We start from the raw sequence: 23,363 nt of genomic DNA on the forward strand, positions 1-23,363 counted from the left end.
AGAAGAGACGTGCAAATTGTTTAAAAAGACATTTCTTTTGGGGTTTTCTCTTCATGCACGGCTGATTTTCTCTCTGTCTGATGAAAACATCCAGCTCTGCGCATGCAGAGCGCCCAGTAAATACCTTTTAGGCCTTGTACATCTCTCCTATCAGAATCTGACGCCCAGGGACTGATATCCGCTACAGAAATATGATCCCTCATCTTGTCTTTCTTACATAACTGTCTGCAGACACCCGCAGTTATAAGTAACGCAGAGGAGCTGCTTCGGTTTTACGCTCTAGAAATCACTTATTGAGGTTGTTGGATGTTTATGAGCCCTAAACATCCAGCGTTTTGCAGGATACACTTCTCCACACGCTCCCTGTGTCGGCCATGTATTTATAGCACGTGTAAAAACTGCAGGGCCGTTTGCATGTATAATAACACAGCGTGCTCACGCTGAGTGCGTGCTGTCTCCAGTCTGCGTCGGTGCGGCTGGCCGTAGATTTATACGGTGGCCTGTAATTGCCCCTTGTTTGCCTGCACCTTTTTTGGGAGGCGTCTCGCTCTCTGTAAGCGGGGAGATTAGTTAAATGACAAAGCGTTTCCTGCGCGCACCCGCTCGACGCCTCGCACGCAGTTGTGTGAGACCAAAAAGCGATCATTACGTCCTTGTTTTCCCGCTTTAGCCAACCCCGCGCTCTAAATTACACCGTGTGCTGTTCCAGCATTGTGTCTGAGAGAGGGACCGGGGTTACAGGGAGCTTTGTGTGAGTTACAGCACAGTTTCCTCTGTGCAGGTGGGTTAAGTCCAGCTGAATGAAACTGAACTTTCACTGTTTCCAGATAAATTTCTGCCTTTGCACACATGTGCTGCTCGTTTTTTTATACACAATTTTCGGCATTCCAGGTAAATGTTTGTGTAATCTTCGATTTCCCATTAATTTATTGTAAAAACTGGTAAAAGATGGAGGCAAATCCAGGCCAATGCTGAAGGAAAACCTCTTGGAAGCTACAAAAACATTTTTACGTGTCATGATGGCCCAGTCAAAGTCCATAAATCCAACTAAGATGCCCTTCATTCACTCTATTTGTGCTGAACTTCTGGGGAAAGCTAATGGAGACCCCAAAAGACTTTTATTGTTCAGAGACTAAATATACATGTACGCCACACTTTTCAGCTATTTTTTCATGGTTTCCTATCTTGCCATCTGAAAAAAATAAACATATTTTGTGGAATATCAAGTTCTGCTACATCTTTGAGATATACATCACTGTTCATTCGCTCCTTGGTTTAGAAAGTGCATTTTTATTATAATTTAGGGTTAAAAATTCAGTGTTCAACTGTGTTAGTGTGGCATACATTACCATTTTGGTGTATTTTCTGAATCAACTAAGCATCAGAGAATAACATTTCTACACTTAAGTTTGCTCTAGTAGGAAAACTGAGAAACTTCATTCGAGTGCTAAGGAAGTTTATCTTCACAGGAAATTGAAAAGGAAGGTTTATAGACGTGTGAGAAGATACAAAGATTTTTATCTAAGAAAATTTAAAAACCATCTGTAGTTTTCTTTTCGCTTCACAAAATTCAAAGATGTGAATTTTTTTGCCACTGGAAACAAATTATAAATCCATTTCAGTCATTATTCAAAATGGGAAAGTTTTGAGAACATGCAATTGAAGTTTGTGTTAATCAACAAATAGATCATTTATTCTGTTGTCACTGCAGAAACTGTCTTACAGCCATTTTTTAATATACTTTTTAGCACTTACTTTCTGATCATAAGTTAATAGAGATTAGTGATTATTAAATTATTTAATTTTCCTTTGGGATCAATGTATTTTTGAATTTATATTGAAAACCTTTCCAATGTCAAAATCTATTCCTGATGTAATAGATCAGGAATACCTGATCTATTACAGATAGATCAGATATTTTGTGACGATACGCAAAGTATTGCAGTCTGGACTTTAACGTGACTTTTAAACAAACCAAATGATTTTTATAGAATAACTTATCAACTTGATCGACTTCAGACACTCAGAAATGCTTTTGTAATTGATAATCGTTATAGATCAGATAAAAGGTTCTGCTCCAGGCCATCATCTCTCGCCTGGACCCAAAGGGACGGCGAACAGCGCCGTGAATGCTTGGAAATTAAAACATGATACGTTTTGGTGTCAATTTAGGCTGCAAGTTTAATGCAGCTAAAACTGAAAACAGGAAATTATATATTACTTTTTAATTATGTCCTTTATTTACTAGAGGAGCTTTAAAAGTCACTCATTTACTGAGTTTATATGCCCAGTTCTGTTTATGGAATCAAGTAAAATCTGTTTTAGCCTCCTAGCGCTCATGCTAGTTAGCGCAACGTAGCTAAGCTGGAATAAAACCACAGTATCGGCTGATATTAGCTTCATCCTTAATTAGGCTGTCAGTCTGATTTATATTAAAACAACTGAAACTAGATTTACATACACTATATAAAAAGACAAAACCTATTTTTATGTTCCTAAATTTAATTTTTAATTAGAAAAAAATTATTTTAAAACTTGATTTTAAATGTATTTTTTTTTTTTTTAGAAAAAAAAATGACATTAATGAATTAAATGATAAATAATAAATTAATGCTCAACACTTGAAATTTTGCTTCATTAGACAACAAAATTGAGGTGCAGCAAGAATATGGGAGCATTTTTTTAGGACTATGATCTTTTCAAAACCATTCTTTTTACCTTCATACTGGTTAAATTGGTTGAACTGGTAGTTTAATTACATGTTTTTCCCCATTGGAGACATTTACTTTCCCAGTTTCGGCCTTTCTCTTTCCCTTTTTAAATAAAATTACATTCCTTAAAGCAAGCATTATTTCATTGTGACCAGCTGAAAACAACTGCAGGCATAACATAAATCCCATCCTTTATATAAGAGTATTAAACGCAATATACTGTAAAATCGTTTATTCAAGCATTTTTTTTTTGTCCTCAGAATGACTGGCAAGATGTTATATGAGTTTGTCAAGAGAAAAACAGCATTGCAGACATTCGTCTTTCTAACTAACCTGCTCCAGACAGCGGACGCAAGTGGAAGGTTATATATTATTATTTTTTACAGTTATCTTTTTTACTGTTGTTGAGGCTGTTTTTCTTTACAAATTTCTGAATCATAGCAACGCAGCCTTGATTGGATGTGCTCAGAAAATGGTTACAATTTCAAGAAAAGTGCTTGTTTACAATAGAGTTAGCTTTCCATGTTCAGCTGTGCTTGTTAAATAAAGCGCAGATTCACAGATTAGACTGTGAATTAGAGGCTGGATTAAGTCTCTAATTCACAATGTCTTCATAACATTTGTTAGCCATGCTTTTGACTGTAAAACATAACAACCTTTCCGATTTTAGGAGGAATTTTTTATTCAAATGTTCAACTAACTTAGCAACTTTTCAGGCTTTACAGAATATCCAGGAGAACAAATAAACTACCCTTCAAGTGCAGAGATAGTTGAAATAAACACTTATTTTCAATTATGTCTAACATTTTCTTTTATTTCTCTAAACGCAGGCAATATATTTATTAATCCATTTACAATCTTCAATGTTCAAAATGTCAAGAGTTCAGCAGAAAAACTACTTGAGCTGCACAATATAATAAATCTGAATTGTTATATCAATATCACTGCATTACTAAAATAGCAAAGGATGCATTATTTAACAGGATAGTATATTTAAAGTGTGATGCATTAATGTTCTGTACATTTGATTACACTGTATTAAATTTATTATTAGTGAACTTTATGTGGACGTGCCTCCATTTTATGGTCAATTTGTGGCTGTAACACCAGATTTTCTTCTGTTAATAACAAAAATAAGACATTTCTGTTATTAACATCCTCAAAATCTTCAAGACATGTACAACCTTTTTATTTTAAAAACTATTTGACTAAAGCTACTTAAAAGTCATCAGAGTAGCACATCTCACGCTACTGAGGATCTTTGCACAGAGAGCTGCTCATTAAGCTGCAAGGCTAATGCTAGCTGCCATAGACATTTAGGGCGGCCATCTTGGAGCGGTACACCACTTCACTCAGCGTTATGCGTTTAGCAGGCACAATGACGTATCAGCGCATTTAGTCGATCATAACACGCTTTTTTTGTTGCTGGAGACTATCTTAAAACATCTATCAAAGCTACATTTATAAACAATTGTATGTTTAAGTATGTTTTTAATACATAGTTCAGCATATTTAAATATGCTTAGTGGCTATAACAATAGAATAGGAATGGAATATTCAGATATTGATGTATGATGAGCATATTACAAAGCACACAGCCGTTCATAATGTATGTATATCTATATATATAGATATATATATAGATATACATGTTTTTCAGCTGACGAGTTCTAGCTTCAGAGATTCAGCAGCTGAGATAAAGTCCAAAATCCGATATGAGATTCATCCATGCTGCAGTGAATCCGTCTCTCTTTATAGATTTGTCCCTCTTCTTCCTCACATCATGTCTTTAGGAAACTTTCAAAACAAAAACGGAAGATTTAGGATGTATCTTACTAGTGAAAGAATTACATATAAATAATAGTCTTTACCACCTGTGTAAACTTTGCTGGTGAATGTTTTAACACATAAGTTTTATAATATGTGTTACATTGTTTCATTTCTAATATAGGCTCTTGCGTCAGATAATCTAAGTCAATGTTAGAGAATAATACATTTTTTTAGATGTACAGAATCTCAGTTAGCCTTCATAGCGGGGCTGAACCCCGTATTACACCAAGCACTGTAGCTAATATTAGCTGATATCTCGCCAGTGGACATAAATACAGTAAAGTAATATTCTAATCACAAAATATACACAATAATATGTCCATCTTACTTGTGAAATGTTGTCTGTGGAGCCCTCACATCAATAATCCATAGAACAACAATATCCCTCAGTGCTGAGGGACGACCGCTCCAAGATGGCCGCCGTATTTCCTGCGCCGGAGCAGCCAATGCGGGGTCTACTCTTATATTATGTCTATGCTAGCTGCTCTCTTTGGATACGCCTGGTTTCGTTTGTCTCGCAGCGATTTATATGCGGCCCCAGTTAATTACATGCTGACAAAACGCCCAGAAAGAGTGGTTTTTATGGATAATGAATTTAGTGATTTGCTTTGAAGGCTGTAAGTATTAATGAGTAAAGTTACAGCAGTGTGCTGCGCTGCGGTCAGACGGTTGTTAGTCTGGGGGAAAGCTGAGCTTCGCTTGACCTGGTCACACCAGCAGCTCCTTCACTTAGATTGGTGGAAAAATTTGTTGGATCAAACGCTCAATTTTTTTCTTTCTGCGATATCACCACTTTTTTTTTAAGAGTCCTGATTGTTGTAGAGTTCAGTTTTGGGAGTACTACCTGGATTTTAAGTTTAAGATGACTTAAAAAAAAGAAAGGAAACGAATATTTAAATGTGTCGGATTCATTTGCATTGATTCACACACACATTCACTCCTACTCGATGGGTTTGTAGACATGCATAGAAGAGCTATTTTGATGGATCCGATAAATAACGCAGGCCTGAGAGTCTCATGTTTTAAATACCTTCTTGTGGTGGGTAATTGCATGCAGCTGTGTGTGAACACAACTTGGCAGCGGACTCCTTAATTTGTCTGTATGAGCTCTTTTTGGCTGTTTGTGTGTGAGAAAATTACTGTTTGAATTAAAATTAAAAAAATATAAAAGTGAGTTTGAGAGCAGCAGCTGAAGAAGCGGGTCGTAAAGGTAGTTAGACGTAAAGAAGGATAAAGTAAAGAGCTGTCATGATGCCGGGGTTAAGGGTGGAGAGAAAGTGTTTCCGCTGTGGCTTCAGGCAAAGTTTGTTTCATCTTCAGCTTAAAAATAAAAGCTCTCTGCGAGAATTTAATGCTCCTTACAGTAGCCAAGCTGCAAAACATTCAAAGTGCCTCAAGATCTAAATAACGAGCGTCACATGAAGGGACAGAAAGATTTAGATTTTAACATTTCTAATGTTAAACGCAAATGCGATGAATGAAAGTTTTAGCTTAATCCTGAGCAAAAATACAGAATAAAAACTAGATATAGTTTTTGTTTAAGAGGCTGCTGCACATTTATTGTTATATTATTATTGGCCTCTTTACTTCCTGAGACTGCTGATCATTTTTTTCTAGTATTATCTTTAATTTTGTTTCAAGCTGTATTTAAATAAGACTAAGACTTTAGTCTTTAGACTTTAGACTAAGCCAGTGAAATTTGCTGAACCTCTGGACTGGACTGCTCCCTCTGTGTTTAGAAATTTGGAGAAGTGCTCAAGAGAAAGAAGCATTAAAATGCCTTTTGGGTAAACTCAGGTCTTCAAGGAGTCCTTTTATAGCCTGGACTGCCTGCTACTGCTGTGATGGTGAACACACACACACGCACGCACACACACGGAGAGCAGCCAGAAACGCCTCCCTTGGATATCTGCTTTGTCACCCAACAGAGCTCTAATCATCACAGTAAAACTGGAGAATAAATGTTTAGCTTTCTGATGCAGCTTTTTGTTTCAACCCAAATGACTTTCCCTGTGGCGTCGCCGTCTTATCATGGTTTCTATTGCAGCTGCTTGTCTAATTTCTGTTCCTCGTGGAGCTGTAGATGGCTGTAACTACACTGATGATTATTTAACTCAGTCACCCGGTTACGTTACATTTCAGGAAAGCAGTCTGGTGTTGACATGCATTTGAAAACACTGTCTTGTATTTAATTTGTAAGAAAGCTCATTAAAATCAGGATTCCACTGGGGAAATCCAAATCAAGGAAGGCTCGAGACAAAATTGAAGGGAATCTAGAAAAGCAAATGGATTCATGTGACACTGCAGCATATGTGCAAGAAATTGCTTAGACAAACCGAGAATATTGTTTTAAAATTGAAAATCGTCCGACTAAAGTGATGCTGTTGAGCTGAATTAACTTTTACGAAGTAAAATTTATCGAATCAACACTGTGTCTCATGAGAAACAACAAAAACTTTAAATTTGTCGTAACGCCAAAAACTTAGGTTTTCCTCCTCGCTCGCCTGTGTATGTGTTCATTACCTACACAGACTGATTATTTCTGTCAACTCGGAGTGAGTTTCCTAGTAGATCTGCAGGATAAATGCATCGACCGGTTCAGTCCAGCGAATAGATCCCAGAGCAGACGACCCCCCCTCCCTCATGCTGAATCGACATCGAGCCAAATGGATTTGTGGCGGCTGCGGTTAAGTGGAGATCCAAGGCTTTCTGTCACTTACTTACTGTGAGGAGAATAGCTTGAGGAACACACACACACACACACACACACACACACACACACACACACACACACACACACACACACACACACACACACACACACGGTTTAAAAGCTGATTGTTTGTAGCTACTCAAGGTTGTGGCTGATTAGGAAAGCTGCAACGTAAATCAGTAATGGCGGTGGTTCTTTTCAAACTCCTCTCCTGTTTGATTAATTCGAGAGGAGTGAAACAATGAGCATACGGTTCTGTTTCCTCTAACGTAGCCCATTTACTGCAAGGGTTTGGTTCAGAGTTTTTTCCAGATATGATTGTTTTGTTTATTTGCAAGAATCGATTAAGATATAGAATTTTATGGGAATAAACGTCCCAACAGGCATCATTAGATAAGGATAAATTACATTTTTTCTTCCCATTTGAGAAGACAGTGTATTTATTTTAGACTTTAATAAATCTGCTCTGTGAGTTTAGGACTAAATACACGCTAACTGGCTAGCAATTTGTAATAATAAAGCCAAAAAAACCCAACAAAAAATCTGTTTTAATTTCTGTTTTATTCAACATAAAAGCCTTGCATTTTTTTCTCTAATCATAATTCAACCATTGTATAAAAGTTTTTAAATTTACGGGCAAACTGTGGAGGTCAGAAAGGCTTTTATTAATAAAATATTGCTGCATGCCTTGGAGAAAAACAGTGTTGGTGGCCTGTGAGTGGAAATGAACTTGTGCAGAGCAGGAAGACAGCGGAGGGCAGAGGAGGGTTGTTTCCATCTCTATTTAAGGAAGAAACGCAGTGTGAAGCTGTCTTGGATGAAAACATTGCAACGTTTTCTAATAATAGTTTAATCTAGTAATAGGTCAGTTTTTGACACATCTGATATATTAATTTGCTGCCTGCTTTATGTTTCTCTTTTATTCGCCCATATGTACAAAAAGTCTTGCAGTTACAAGTCAAGTTAATATCTAAACATGTTTGGTTATAATTCAGAACAAAAGTCAAAGATATTTAAGTCTAAAAAGTTTCTTTGATTCAGCATAATCTTACTAAGTATTGGTTAATTCCAGAAATGTTTCTCACTTCAGTTCAAATTCCTCATTAATTGCCTTTTAAACGACATAATTAGTGTGAAAAGCTGAATTTAGTTGAGTTTAACAGTTGGGATTCGACTTGATTGCAAAAGATGAACAGATCAATCATCAAAACTCCTGAAATTAGTTCAGAAAAAATACAAATCAGATTTTTATTTAAGTCATTTTAATACTTTCTTGTTGGAAAAAAGGCAGTTTTGAGACTCAAAATGCTCAGCAGACTCGTTTCCTTCTCATGTATCTAATCTTGTGCTTTAACTGAGAGATGTGATTAGTGTGTAGATATTGATTATTCAGTTGGATCGAGTTTAGGGTTCAGAGAGTTTCTCTGCCTGTTTTCTGCCAGCTGTTCAGCAATGCACAGCAACCTGTCGGTGCTGCGTTACTCTGTACTTATAACAGCTGGGAAAACCCCTCAAGCGCATTCTAGGGTATGTCATTAAAAGGACGTCAAACCACAAGGCATGTTTATTTATATTGCACCAAAAATAATTTACAGGACATCAAAGGGCAGATAAAAAACAATGCACAAAAAGATGTCAGAGTTTAAAAGCAGAATAGAAACAAATGTTTCAAACAGCTAAATATACTGTATAGCAAAAGCTGCAGTAAACAAAAGTGTTTTCAGGAACTAAAAAAACAAAATTCCTATTGTATTTCTTATTGTTGGGGTGTTTTGACGTAAATTACCTAAATTTAAAAAGATTTTTAAATTTTAAAAGCTTCTTTATCGGCGATCGGCCAGAAAACTGCAATCGGTGCGCCACTGTTGTCTACAATCAATAAAAGTTCCAACTTTCAATTTTGTTTCCCTTATGTGCTTTAGGAGACAAATCTGTTGCAAAAGTTAGAAATTGGCTTCTCGCAACTAAACCTCATTTAAAACTTAAAGTTGATGGATCAAATCTAATTATAAGGAGTGAAAAGGATGGTAGAAAATTCAGAATTCACCAGAAAACATTTTTTGAATTTTTGCTTTGTCTATAAAAATTCCTGAAAAACTTTTTCCTAATGGATATTTTATAGTCCAAAGCGGAGTGAGGATTTCACTGTTTTTGTCTGACTCGGTGTGATTGGCGCAGAGCAGCAGACGGTGACAGATTGGAGCGATGGGGAAACACCTCCACGTGTGAAACAGGGCAGGATCGCCTGCAGCACCGAGGAGGTGTGAATGGGATTTTCTTCCTGATGTGGGAATCGACTGAAATGAAAGTCGGTGTCAGTCTGACGGCAACACCTGGGGAAAGCCCTGAGCTTCGAATATTATGCAAATACACTGTACTGCTGTAAAAATAATTGATTTCTGATGTTTCTTGCATTTTTTGGATCAAAAACATTTCTATAGGAGAGAAAGGGAACCTGAGTAGATAAAAAACTCAGTTTTCAAATGATTATTTCATGTATTAGAGACAAGATTTTTAAAAACACACGGCTGTGTGTGAAAATATAATTGCCTCCCATTTTAAATTATAAATTTACTCTCGGTAACCGGGTCTCTCTGAGCGTCACGCTCAACCCTAACCAGACCTGCACAATCAAGAAAGGACGTCAGTTGGACCCGCCTGACAACATGGAGCAGGAGAAAAAGATTAAAAAAAAAAAAAAAAAAGCAAGACATCATCTGAGTGTTATTTTGGATGTTGTGCCTCTGCTGTGTGGTGAGAGCGCTGTGTACGTGTTACAGGGAAAAAGACAGGAACATTAGCAACTTACAGAAAGTCACAAACTCATTCTGCTGTATTTGAGGGTGAGGTACGTCTTTCTCTGCTCTATTCCTGTGTGTGTCTGTAAAGCCACAAACATTTATCGCTGAGACATTAGTCCTCTAACCCTGGAAATGTTCTTCAGGTGGTAGAAGGCCGACTTGATCCTGGTCTGCGCATGTCGGCCTGCAGGAGAAAACGGCTGGACTGACTGTGGCAGTTTGGGAGTTTAAACATCCAGAGTAAACTACATATCTCGTCTTTTGTGCACCTTGTTTGGTCATATCAGCCGGAGAGGATTCGCTGTGCTGCTTTTAATCGGCAGGTATCTCTTCTGCTTCTCTCTCAAAACAGGATGTGAAGCAAGTCCACTTCCTGTGTGGCTTGTTGTTCTCCGATAACAAGCCGCACGTCGCCTTATATCTGTTCCTCTTTATGATTTCCCATGAAGTTTTAGCTGTTGTTGAACCCTCGGCTCCCCCTAAAGTGCCTTTGATTTCGGTTTTATTCAGAAGCACGAACCTCAGCAGGTTCGTGGATTAATTCGACTTACCTTTCCCTCTGCTGAAAAGAAGCCTCGACTACAAAGGTTTCGCTTATTTTTCCTCCGTCCTTTGATGGGAATTCTCTGCTTTGATGTAGCTTGAACTTTTCTGCAGCGTGATGCCCGCTTTGCTGTCTGTAATGAGAAGCTGCAAATAAAAAAACGCTCCTTCTCCGACGCTAAATGAGGAGTTTAAATCCAAAATAAGAAACCGTGTTCGACGTGAAAGACGTCAAAGATCGGCTTTTTGAAAATGGCACTTTTAAAGATGAAAGGAGCACGTTTGGCTCCTTCCTGCTGCCTTTGCTTTAGATTGGGACAAATCGCACTGCTGCAGCACTTTGCTGAAGTATTCAAAGCAATTAATCTGTTTCACATCTTGTCGCGTTACATCTGCAAACTTCAACGCATTTTATGGCGTCAAACCAACTCAGAGTTGTGCACAGTTGTGATTTTGAATGAACAAATTCAAATCCGTAAAGTGTGCTGCTGCTTTTATCCCACTTTGCTGTGATACGAATGAATAAGATCAACCAAATTAATATGTGGTCCAGCTGACATTACCTGCTTTTTTAGTCTGGAAATTGGAATACAGATTCGGCTTAATTAAAAATAAATTAATATTTGATTTGATTGATTTATATCAGTAGGACAGAGAAAACATGTGCATACATAACCAAGAACAAAATAATATTTTTTACCACTACTTTTCTGCTTGATAATGAGTTGAACATGTATTCAATCCTTCCCTTTGTCTCAATTTAATTTAATATACTACTTACTCAATCAGTAGTTATTGAAAATTTGTAATTAAAGCCATGTTATAATATTCATGTGCCTGTTAAAACAAATAAATTATATTACAGACAAAATGTTAAACTAAAATGACTACAATTGTAAATAACTCCAATCTACCCATATGCATTCTTCTTAATCTGTTAAATAAAATGTTAAAAAAAAGAAACTTAATAACCATAATAAAACATGTTTTTCAGAAAAAATAATGACAATCATACTTTTTTTTTAATCAGATGCTCATAAAAATCTCTGCAACATGACAAAATGTAGTCAAATTTCAGAAATTTTAACTTCTCTCTGTCATCTTGTCTTTTTGTACATGTAGGTGCAGGTGATTTGTAATTTTTTTTTTTTGTCTGTGTGTTTGTAGAGCGGTTCAAACCGTCAGAGTGTAACTGAAGAAGGGTTCACACAGAGGGCAGCATTGCTCTGCCTGCTGGGACGCCTTTCATGGGCTTTGACCTTTTCACCTCTCGGTGATTATGATAAAACAATGAAGACGGAGTCAGAAATCTCCGGTGGGAGTTACCAGATGAGAATCGCTATTAAAGCTTTTATGGAAATGTAAAGTTTGGTCGTCGGTAAGGACTTTCCGTTTCATTTCCGAGGTTAATTAGGAAGGATTATGTCTGCGTGTTTGACAAACACAGCAGCTACTCCCTCCCTATCGCCTTAACTCAGATTAATCTCCTAATTCTGTTGGAACTCGGCTGGACAGGTCCGCGGTTCCACTGGAAACCCTGCAGAGGTGGAGGAGCAGATAAGAGAGACGGATTCAGCAGGAAGTGACTCATCAAGTTGTAATCCACCGAGTGTGATGTTTTATTTTCTAACAGGGACCGTATCCATGTTTTGGATTTATTATTTTCCGTCCCGGTAGACACGAGTTTATCTTTTTGCAGATTTCAGAACCATCTGTAATATCCGGTTTAAATAAATTAGAATTTGAGAAGTGATTGTTAAAAAACAAAATTACAATTCCTAGAAACATTCAGTTAGTAGTTCATGTCTTTCTATTTTCCTAGGAAGTGAATAAAGTTGCATTAACATCCATTTCTATTAGCCTGTCATCAAAATGGGAACAACAAGAGAACATTTTCTTTAAGTAATTAATTTGTGGGTCAATTCAGTTCAATTATATCGAACTAAGTTACAAAAATGTAGCATCAGATCAAGTTTACATAGATGAAGCATAGACAGATTTAAAGCCAATTAAATTAATAATAGTTTAATTTATGTTGCTGACTTTTCTCATTCATCCTATGGATGCATGGAAAAGAAACCTCTATTTAACAGGAACAAATCTCCAAAATATCAATCATACTGAATTAATGATTAAATTTAACAAATACCAAAGAATAAAGTCACAGAAATATTCTGCAGGTCTTATTTTAAATCAAATTTGAGTTAAAGCCTAAAGTTTTAAGAACATGATGTTTTTTGATCTGCTTATGGATCACAAAAAGGGTGGGAGTTTTTATTTCATCTAATAAATCTAGATATAGGTTTTCCAGAACAATAAGGTGAAAACTAGCAGATTGATGCATTCATATAAATAGTTTCTATATATTTTAATTCACTATCTACATATCTTTAATGCATTGAATGTGCACATTTGTTTATTTTTTTTATTTCCTTTTTGACTTTTTTGAGCATCACAAACAGCCACATCATTTTTTTTACCAATAAAAATAAATTGTAAGTTGCACTGCAAAAACACAAAATTTTATAATTTTTAAACTACTTTCTAGTACAAATATCTAGGTATACTTGTAAGTTAATTTTGTCTTATTCCAAATAACATTTCACCAACCTTTAGGAGCTTGTTTTAAGTCAATAATTTCTAGTTCTATTGACATATTTTTCACTTATAACATGGAAAAATGTTTTGTAAAGGAATAAGTATAAGTATTTAAAAAAAAAAAATCAATATTAAAGAAATTAGTGACTTAAAATGAGCTCCTATATCTTGGTGCAAAAAGTTACTTTAAGTTAATTTTGTCTTATTTCAAGTGTATTAGAAATTATTTTTTTATTTATTTTTTTGCTAGATTTTATGTTTTGTTTCCACTTTATGAAACATTTTGTTCAACAAAACTCCTCAGTGAGTTCTGGCTTTTTCTCTGCAAACAAGTTCAGGATTGAATTTTTAAAATCTTTCTATGAATGAGTTTGATCTCCTCTGTGTTGTTTCTCTACCTTCTCCTCTGGAGTCTGAATCTGCTCTTTCTCCTGTGTGCTGTGCTGCATGTCAGAGCTGAAAGGCTTCAGCACAGCAGCATTGATCAATAAAACACACATCCGTCAAAGATCTGAATCAAACTCTGTTATACGGCTCTCTCTGTGCTGTATTAAGAAAAAACACAGGATTACTGCTTTGTTTTCTGTTGATATTGATCCAAATTGGTATTTACTGTTAATGGAAAATTTAATGCAACTCATTTTTTGTGTGTTTTAGTCTAAGCTAAGACAATCAGTGCTTTATTTCTGTCGCAGTAGAAAAGAGTGAAAGTCTAATGAAATGATGCAGACACAGAAAAACAAGCATTAAAAATAGAAACTGGTTTCTTTTGTTTTTGTTGTAAATGACCTGCTTCAAATGAGCTTTTCATTTTTCCTCTGCCTTAAAACCAACCAAATGTTAAGATGTTCAATCAGAGGCTTCGTCATATCACTGTAACACCGACTGCTACAGGAGATCCTTCTTTTCCACAGCGATCAGCGTCTACAACAACTCTGAGTTACGTTTGTTTCCTCTAAAGTATTTTTGAATTAAATTGATTAATTAAAATGACAGAAAAGAGAACTGTTTTTTAAACAAGCATTTATTCTTGTAGTAATCAAAGAAACAACAGTTCTTTAACATCAGTTGTTTTCAAAATAATTCATACACTGTGGAACATTTAGAGTAGTATCTTAATATCCAAGTATCTGAAAAGTAGTAAATTTATCTAACGTCAGGTTTTAATTGTGCAATAAATAAACGTGTAATTAAAAGTTTAAGTGGAAAAAATGAAAAACAAAAATTAACTATTCTGTGGATTTAAATATTTCATATTTTCTGTGCTAAAGTCAAAATAAGTGATATTATTTAAGGAAATATAACTAACATGTTCATTGGTTAACTTGCACATCAACTCACCTGCAGACCAATCAGACGGTTTGTAGCAGCGTTAGCCCCGCCCACTGGTTGTATCACTGAAATGATTAAATAAAGCAAATAGGTAAGCAATAATGTATACTTTTATTCATATAAAATATGCAAATAAAATTCATTTTTACATTTTTCATTATGGATGTAATAAATGAAGCATTAAATTTTATATAAATGCATGGAAGGATTTTTGTGTTTTATTGTATTTTTTGTGTAAAAATATACCCTTAGTATTTGGTCCTCATCTGCTGTATGTGAATAATTTCGGATATTTGCTTTCTGTCTCTGAAGCTTTTTACGTTTTCTGTGACATTTTCTTCATCATGCAGCTAAAATTAGAAGTGATCTGATGCAGTTTTTGAGCCCAGACGTTGCTCAGGCTGGAGTTTAGAAAGCTTTGTTGGAGAACATGATGTTGAAAAGAAAGTGTTTTATTTTGAAATCGGGATTCTCCTGCTCTTCTGGTCTGTAGCTTGACTTCCTGTTTCACACCTGTGCTCTGATTGCATCTCAGCTGCTTCTCATTTGTAATTATGCTCCATCTCTCATTGCATCCGTCCTTCATGACACAAGTATGTCTGTGAGTTTATGGGTGAAATTCATTCTGCTTGTTGGGGCTTTTATCTGCATGTTAAAGAAGTCAAATTCTTGTTCTGTTGCCCTGAAATTGAAAGGTTGCAGGAATGCACTCAAGTTCTTATACAGAAATGAATAAAAATGATGCAATACATAACCTAAAAAGTGTTTAAGCACACTTTTAGCTTCATTTAATATATTTAGAAACATGTCAACGGTTTACAGTTCTCCAGTATTTAGGTTTTTGTTGCTCCTTTATTGTATTTACAGAGTTTCTACTTGGTTTTTAAAATGTATGGAGAAGTGTGGAATATGATTTCACTGTTTTCCAGAGATGGGTAAATATTTGTATTTCCAAATCTTTCCCAGTGTCATTTTGTTTCATTCCTTCCTCTCTTATTCATTTCCTTCTTTTATTTTTTATTTTTTTCTCTCTCTCTCTCTTGCGTCCTTCCTCTTATTTTACTTTTTTTTTGTCTTTCCTCATATCCTACCTCCTATCTTTGTCCTTTCTCATCCTTCTTCCCTCATTTCTTTCAGATTATTCTTTTCGCCTGCCTACATCATAGAACTGTCTTTTAAATTCATGGCGAACTTTAGTATTTTATTTTTAAAAATTAACAGAACTCTAGAAAGATGAAAAAATGTTTAATGTTTATATCAAAAGTGAGTTGTGAGGATTTAGTTAGCTGATGTAGTTAGCGATTATTTCACAGCAGATGATCAGAAACTATCTGCCTGTAGTTTATTTGGACTCCAGAAGTCAGTTTGGCTCATTGTTAATTGTGATGTGTGTTTTTGTGCTGCAGCATGTGGAAGGGTGTGAACGTGAACTGCACAGACAGCTCCGGATACACACCTCTACATCACGCTTCGCTCAACGGACACAGGTAGGAAAACGCTCCTTCTGCTTCCTTCACACTCGTTTTCAAGATCATGAACGCTCTTAAAGGGCCAGTTGTACCAGAATGCATCGATAAAACCAATTAAACTGTTAAAATATTCATAAATAGCTGTCCCTGCAGGATTTTGATTGTTTTTGTGGGGTTTTTTTGTAATCAAAATCATAGATTTTGTGGTCCTAATTTATGAATATTTTTAAGAACTTTTTTTGTGCTAATGTATAATGTTAAATGTAACTTTTTACAATTCGCCATTTCAATCACAGACTACAACTTGACAACTTGCTGAGGCAGCAGTCACTTAAACCCAATGTTTTTGAGAAATGTTTTCAATACAATAACATAAACTGTGGGGATCTGTTGATTTTGCAGATTTGTTAAAAATTGAAAGGACTTGCTGATGTAATTTGGAGGGCCACATAAGAACCTACGGCGGGCCAGAAATGGCCCCCAGGCCTTGAGTTTGAGACATGTGATCTAAACTGATCTGGAGAAGCATCTGGTTTAAAGTTTACCTGTGTTTCCTGTTTCTTTATGTCAGCATCACTTCTGTGCTTCTTTAGTTGGGACTTCTCAGAAAACACAGTTGGGATTATCTTTCCATTAGTTCTGCTCGGTGGATCTGAGGGATTAATGTTTGGGGGCAATTATGTGGATTTCTTCCCTTCGATCAGCTGGGGGAAGGAAAGAAATGAAAATACAGCCTTACTAAAACTTAGACTGCCAGTGAAAACCCTCAGAGATCTCAACATTTAGTTAGGAAGTAAAAAAGAAAATACATGGAGCTGTTCTCAGGCTGGTCGTTAATACGTTTTTTTCAAAAGATTTTATTGGATCTTCCAGGTTGAAAGCAAACTTTCTCTTCGTGTAATTCAGCTTCTGCCCGTCACCACAATCAGATGGAATAATCTGGGAATATAAAGACATTAAAATGAGGCGAGCAGTTCATTAAAATGCTGAGCTCCTGGGAGACGTTTTGCCCTTTTGTCTCCCTTCTGACATTTTCAATGCTAATCAAGCTTCACGTAATTTCTTATTTCCTCTTCGGATGGAGGGGACAAATGCAGCCTGGATTCTGTCAAAATAAAACACATTTTAGACAGAATAACCAGATCAAATTCATGCCAGGAAGTGGGATTATTTTTGCATAAAGCAGTATCCTCCTCTTAACTTAAAGATGAACCAAGTATTTCTTCGCTTCACGTACACTACTGTATGGATATTAGTGCTTATAACCAGAATTAGAGAGGAAATTTGAGACATATGCTTTCTGAGGCGTATATACTGGTACTAATTAATGCTTCTGTTTTTTTAGGGAGGTGGTGCTGAAGCTGCTGCAATGCGAGGCGTCGCCAAACTTGGCTGACAGTAAAGGCTGCTTCCCGCTGCACCTCGCCGCCTGGCGGGGCGACGTGGACATCGTCCGCATCCTCATCCATCACGGCCCGTCACACGGCCGGGTCAACCAGCAGGTAGTACCAGTAATCTCATTGTTATCCTCAGGTAACCCTGTAATCTGGAATAAATCCGCGCCTTCTACCTTTGTTTAGCACTGCTGACTTTTGAAGTCGATACTCAGGAATCCAGATTATTAGCATGCCATATTGTCTCGTTTACAGTGATGTCGATGGATTTTTTTGATGTTATTTAATGTAAAGCTAAAGGCCAAAACATTGACAATCATTAATTAATTCCATGGGAATGTCTGAGAAAGATGGACGAAATGAAAGTGAACAAAGATCCTGATAAACAGGAAATAAGCACAAGTTTTTACTTTTTGCAGGTTTTTAATGTAACATATTTTGCCGTTGGGTGTTGGAACATTTTTAAAAGGAAGACTTGCATTTATATTAAAATAAAATTCTTAGTTTTGCACACAACATTTTAGTTTTTGGACAAAACATGAGTAGGAAACACTTTTGTGTATTTAAGTTGTTGTTTTTTTTTTACACGTGGCAGCTGATTTCCGAATAGTTCTTATTTGCCAAAAGTAGTTTACGTTTAATTTATTTCATAATTTGTTTGACACACTAAACATATTTTGTGATTTTTGTATATATTTATATATAAACATATTTTTTTATTCTGGGGACTGTCTTATAAAGTAAAAATAAGTTACATATTTGTTTGGCCAAATAAATAAAAAATCAAAGCACTTGTTCTGCAGAGCAAGTGGAATATTGTCTGTGGTATCCATATCAGGGTATTAAATAAACATAACGTGATTTTTTTTTTTTTGGCAATATCGCCCTTCTCTATTTCAGATTATTCTCGTTTTATGTCTAACAGTCTGGATGGTGAATGTTTTATAATTTTTGTCTAAAACATTCAGTTCCTCGTCTTGGAACAATGGCTGCACATTTGCGTTTTATCTCTGCCCTTGCTCGAGGTAAAAGCGTCGTCTTCTCCGCCGCCGCTGTGTTTCTGAGATCATGCGATCCGACGCCGCTGCAGGTTCTGTTATGGTGGCCTCTGTCGGAGCGAGCCGATCCCTTCCCGTTTCTGACAGGCTGCTGGGAGCGTTCGGCCTGCCGCCGCTGTCATTCCTTATCTGCGAAAACGACCTTCTTCTCCTCCCTCACGCTCTTCCTGTCCGTCTTCGCTCGCAGCATATTGACGGCGGCACGGATCACTGGCGCAGGAAGTGGCAGTGAATCAGAACCGCTGTGGAAAACGCTAAATGGATGTGTGTGTGATGCCAGCATAAAGCAGTAATGAACCCTGTAGGTTATTGGGAGGGTTATTTAGCCTAACTAATAACCCCGTTTTCCTCTGTCACCATTAGCCAAATGCTTCTCCTCTGGGAGCTGTTGCTTTAATTGTTTGCAGTGAGAAATGATGCACCTTGCCCCTGAAATTGAGAGATTTCTCAGCGAGTGAACATGGTTAATTTCCTGTTTTTATTTACCCACTCAGTGACTGAGAGAGCGGCTGTGTACGACCGAGTAAAAGCTGCTGATGCAAAAGATATGGTTCAGACATTACGACCTTCAATGCGTTCGTCCTCTGGCGTCTGTTTGCTTGGAGTAGATGTTTTAGTCAAAGTGTAATTTTTAGGTTTGTTGGTGAATCATTTCTGAAATTTTATGGATTTGACCACAACATCTGGATTTTGAGATTAATATTTTTCAGATCTGGAAGCAGAAAACTCATATTTTAAAATGTTTTTCCCTTTAATAAGACCAAATAATTGTGCAAATTGGAATTATGAAAATAAATCAGCTTAACTCACATTTTTTGAGCTAGATTTTTCAGTTGTATCAAAATTTCTGAAATAGAAACACATTTTTTTTTTTTTTTGCATCACACTTCATTGACAACCGGATGTTACTACTGCTGGGAAAGATGAAGAAGATGACAGGAAGTAGCAGGAGAATGACGGCGTGGCATGTTTCGTAATCAGATGAACAAACTTTTTCATGCGTGATTTTAATTGTTTCTTATGTAATGGTAACACCACAGTTGTTGGTGAATATTGACGAAGTTTTGCTCACATTTGTGATGGAAACGTTTTATGGATTTTGGTCTGTCTTTCCTTCCATCCATCTTTTTTTTTCTTTTTTTCATCCTGGAAAGCGAGCCAGCAAAACTTATAATAGTTGCAAAAAAATAAAAAAAAGTCCAAAAAGGAGAATCTTCTGGTAGATTCCCAAACTTTCACATCAGTTTGTCCAAAGATAACATTTGAAAAGATATTGCACCTAAAAAAATAATGCAGTTTGTTTATTCTCTTAAAACTGAAGTGTTTGTGTAGAGAAACCTTGCTGTTGCGGCTATTGGCGTGAAGTGGTTGTTGTATTCAGGTGGGAGTTAAATTGATTGGCTGTTTGCGTTCGTTTGCAAGCCTAAGTCTAGTATTTTCTCTCCATCTGTCATGTGTTGCCTTTAGTCAGAATGAAACTCATTTTCATTCACAGCTTGAGAACTGAAAGTTGCAGAACGTCTCCCGGTTCTACCAATTCAGGCACTATAGTTGTGTCAGCGAAGCTAGTTTTAAGTCTGATTTAAGGTGTTGTTTTATTTGTCCTTACTGGTGTTTGTGGAGAGATGAATGACATCAATAAGGAGAATTACTTGGAAGTAAATGAAAAATGGTGTGCAAGTGGGTTAATCCCACTCTGCAATCAATAGGTGATTATAGGAAGTTGGTGGATGTTATGAGGTAGACCAGTTCCAGCTCACTGCTTGTTGTCTAATTGGTCCCAGTAGTTTCCATTGACTGCTTGTTTTTGTTTATTGCAGGAGCATGTGAGTGTGAGAGGTCTGGCTGCCTGGATGGAGAATGTGATTACTATAGTCTGAGTGTATGTATGTGCAGGAGAGACAGTGATTGATAGTGAAGGATTGCTTGTTTACTGAAGGCGTGCACTCGGCTTCTGGAGGCCAAGTGAATGTTTTGAAGGCTGACAACTTACTTGTTGTGATTTCTTTCTCTGATTGACTCTGAAGCAGCCGGCTTACTCAAGCCCGGACTTCGATATGTTGATTTTTATTTTCTTCTTTTTCTAATTAGTTTTGGAGCGAAGTCACATCTTTGTTAAAGGAAATTTCTTAAAGTTGGTGTGGGAATCTGTCATTCTTCCATTTCATTCATATTGTGGAGTTATTAATGCTTTAAATAAATAAATATAACCATTTTTTCAAATGTATCTATTTTGCTAGCTTTCCTGCTGTGAGCGAATATAGAGACCAGAGAAGTGTCCTTACATTAGCTGCTAGCATGATTAGCAATTGTAGAATAACTAAAGCAGTAATGTTTGTGTTTATTTTCCAAATATATAGATTATTACCTTTGCTGTGGGATTTCTAAAGGATGACACCTTTAAAGAACAAAGGAGCATTTATTTTACCTTCCTGTTGTCTGCTGAGCATCTTGCTCTCTCCTTATATACAACTGCCTGAATGAACTGCAGACAGAAATAAAATGCAGCTTTTACAGCAGATATATTCCAGCACTGTTATGTTTTCCATCAGCAGAAGGAATAAAGTTACTTTGTTTTGCTTTCCTCATCCTTTCTTCACTCTCCTAAAGAAGACAGCCTGCTAAAGAGCAGCGCGCCTTTCACTAGTAAGGCCTACTGGGAGCCATGTGAACCAAGCCGAAGGTTACAGACTCATGAGGTCGTTTGCCTTTCATAGCTTTCCCCCGAATTTATTTCTGTGCAAATACCCCGTATGCAGTCACCTTACATTCCTGGTAACTCGACGCTCTGTGTTGCTACGACACAGCAAAAATGAAACCATATGTTTCATCAACATGTGAACTCTCTGAGAACACATGCTACTGCTGGGAGAAACCGCTCTGGGAAAGGCCTCCGCCACGCCGACGGCTGCCAAGACACACAGTCACACCGAGCCGTTGGACGCTTTTTTCTGAGTAATCTGTTTAAGGAAAAAGAGGCGGCAGTCGTATGGTTTCCAGCCCGGCTCGGTCTTATTAAAGTTCAGCTAACGAGGGCCGGCTCATCTCCGTGTGATCCCAAACAAATTACCACCCTAAGTGATTATTGCAAGATGAGAGCAGATTGTGTGTGTGAGGGCGTTTAATTGAGGTGTTATGTAGGAACACTAATAAAAAAAAAAAAGGGGTTGGATTTACTTTTGCAGTTGGGTAATTAAAACCAGAGCTGTGTTTAACTCTGAAGGAAGGGCAGTGTTAAAAGAAAGTGTTCATCAGGCAGAAAACAACTGAAGATTTTTACACAATTTCTCTGGTGTCTGAATCATTTTTTAACCAAATTGGGTCATTTTTAAGAAACTTTTCCCATAGAAATTATAAATAGTTTAAGGTTTATGAAAAGAAAATTTCTTGAAAGCAGTTTGACGTCAATTTTTGCATAATCTCTCTACATCCAGTAGAGTCCAGGCTCTTCACTTCTCAGTTTTTCCTTTGGATTATCTTGGATTTAAGACTGAAATTACAGGTTGTTTGATCAGAAACATTTAGGAACAGCAAAATCTTTTAAATACTTTATCTTTCATTTAGTTTAGTTAATTTTGATTTACGGATCTCTTTTTAAAACAAAACTGGAGCTAAATGATCAAGAGTCAGCAATAATCTTTAGTTTTTACAGCTAGAAGGTCAGAAATCTGATGTACTGTAGTGATGGACTCTGACCTGAACCTTCAGAAACACATAAAGACAATAACAAAGTCAGGCTTCTATCACCTGAAGGACATTCAGGATTGATGGACTAATGTCCCAAAAAGAACTATTGAAACTTATCCATTCATCAGAAAATACTTTAAAATACTTTGTTTATGGCTTAGCACCAAAATATATTAAAGATCTGTTGATGTTGTAGCTTCCAATTTGGAGTAAATGTCCAGAAAACCACAAAACTGCTGAAACATTGATGAAGGCTTGAAAACAAATTGTTTAAAGTTCATGAACATACTAAAGTGTGTTTTCTTTACTTTACAACTTAATTCCTTTGCTTGCTTTTTGTTGTTTTTGTTCTTCTTTGCCTTAGAAAAAAAGGCAAACAGAGGTTTTGTGGATAATAAAAATAGTGTAAAGAAATTGCTTATTACTAGAATAATCCATCATCACTGTGTTGTGACAGATAATTATTTTTTGTTTTGACACTCTTATGAACTTGATCCTGTTAATCACAGATTTCCAGCTTCTTTTTCTCACATTTTGCCATTTTAATCTAAAGATGCATTAAGAGGGAATAGAGATTGAAGTAATTATCCTCATTTCTCTCATCCTCTTATTCTACAACTCGTTTCTCTGAGCTGCCAGGATTATGGGATGTAGCGACGGAGCCGGATCTCATCCTGCGCATCAATCCATCAGGCGTTGCTGCAGAAAACTCGGCTCCACCTGCTCTGGGTACAAATGTAGCGGCTGCAGCACAGGCTTTTTTTATTTTGTGGAACATAATCAAGAGAAGACAGGAAGTTATTTATCTTGTCTGGTCCATTCAAGGTTCCAACATATTTTTGAAAAGTTTGCAGAAGTTTTAAATCGTTTTGTCTTTTCTTCTGCCTGTCCATTTATAACTAAATAGGATCTACTTCTGGGGTGTCCAAAGTGTGGCCCGGGGGCCATTTGCGGCCCCTAGAGTGATTTTGAGTGGCCCACTACCACAATTCAAGAATGATAGTAATTTGCCAGCCCCATGTGTAGGCGGTTGGAGCAGATGAAGACTTTTTATTTCTAATTGAGGCCAAATTATTACAGACTAAATAAAATCTTACATTGAAAAATGTTGGCAACAACTCAAAGTATTCAGTAACCAGGCTTTTGTCCAGCTGCTAATGAAGTAATAAAATGTGGCTGTATACTTTTAAGTAAAAGTGACATAAATCTTGTTTTTATTGCTACGAC

General features: G+C 36.6%; 1 protein-coding gene across 7 annotated transcripts in view; it reads left to right on the top strand.

Moving 5' to 3' along the window:
* anks1b (ankyrin repeat and sterile alpha motif domain containing 1B) overlaps positions 1–23,363 on the top strand; it is a 183,185-nt gene that overhangs the window by 31,520 nt on the left and 128,302 nt on the right. For 6 of the 7 annotated variants that reach the window (XM_017302833.1, XM_008400554.2, XM_017302832.1 and 3 more), the window contains exons 2-3: positions 15,935–16,015; positions 17,343–17,499. In XM_017302833.1, coding sequence (XP_017158322.1) covers positions 15,935–16,015; positions 17,343–17,499 — 238 coding nt within the window. Of the gene's footprint in view, positions 1–15,097; positions 15,130–15,934; positions 16,016–17,342; positions 17,500–23,363 lie in introns of those variants that run through there. The other variant, XM_008400556.2, reaches the window with a different exon arrangement.

This window comes from Poecilia reticulata, linkage group LG23 (genome assembly GCF_000633615.1).
Source record: "Poecilia reticulata strain Guanapo linkage group LG23, Guppy_female_1.0+MT, whole genome shotgun sequence".
Lineage (NCBI taxonomy): Eukaryota > Metazoa > Chordata > Actinopteri > Cyprinodontiformes > Poeciliidae > Poecilia > Poecilia reticulata.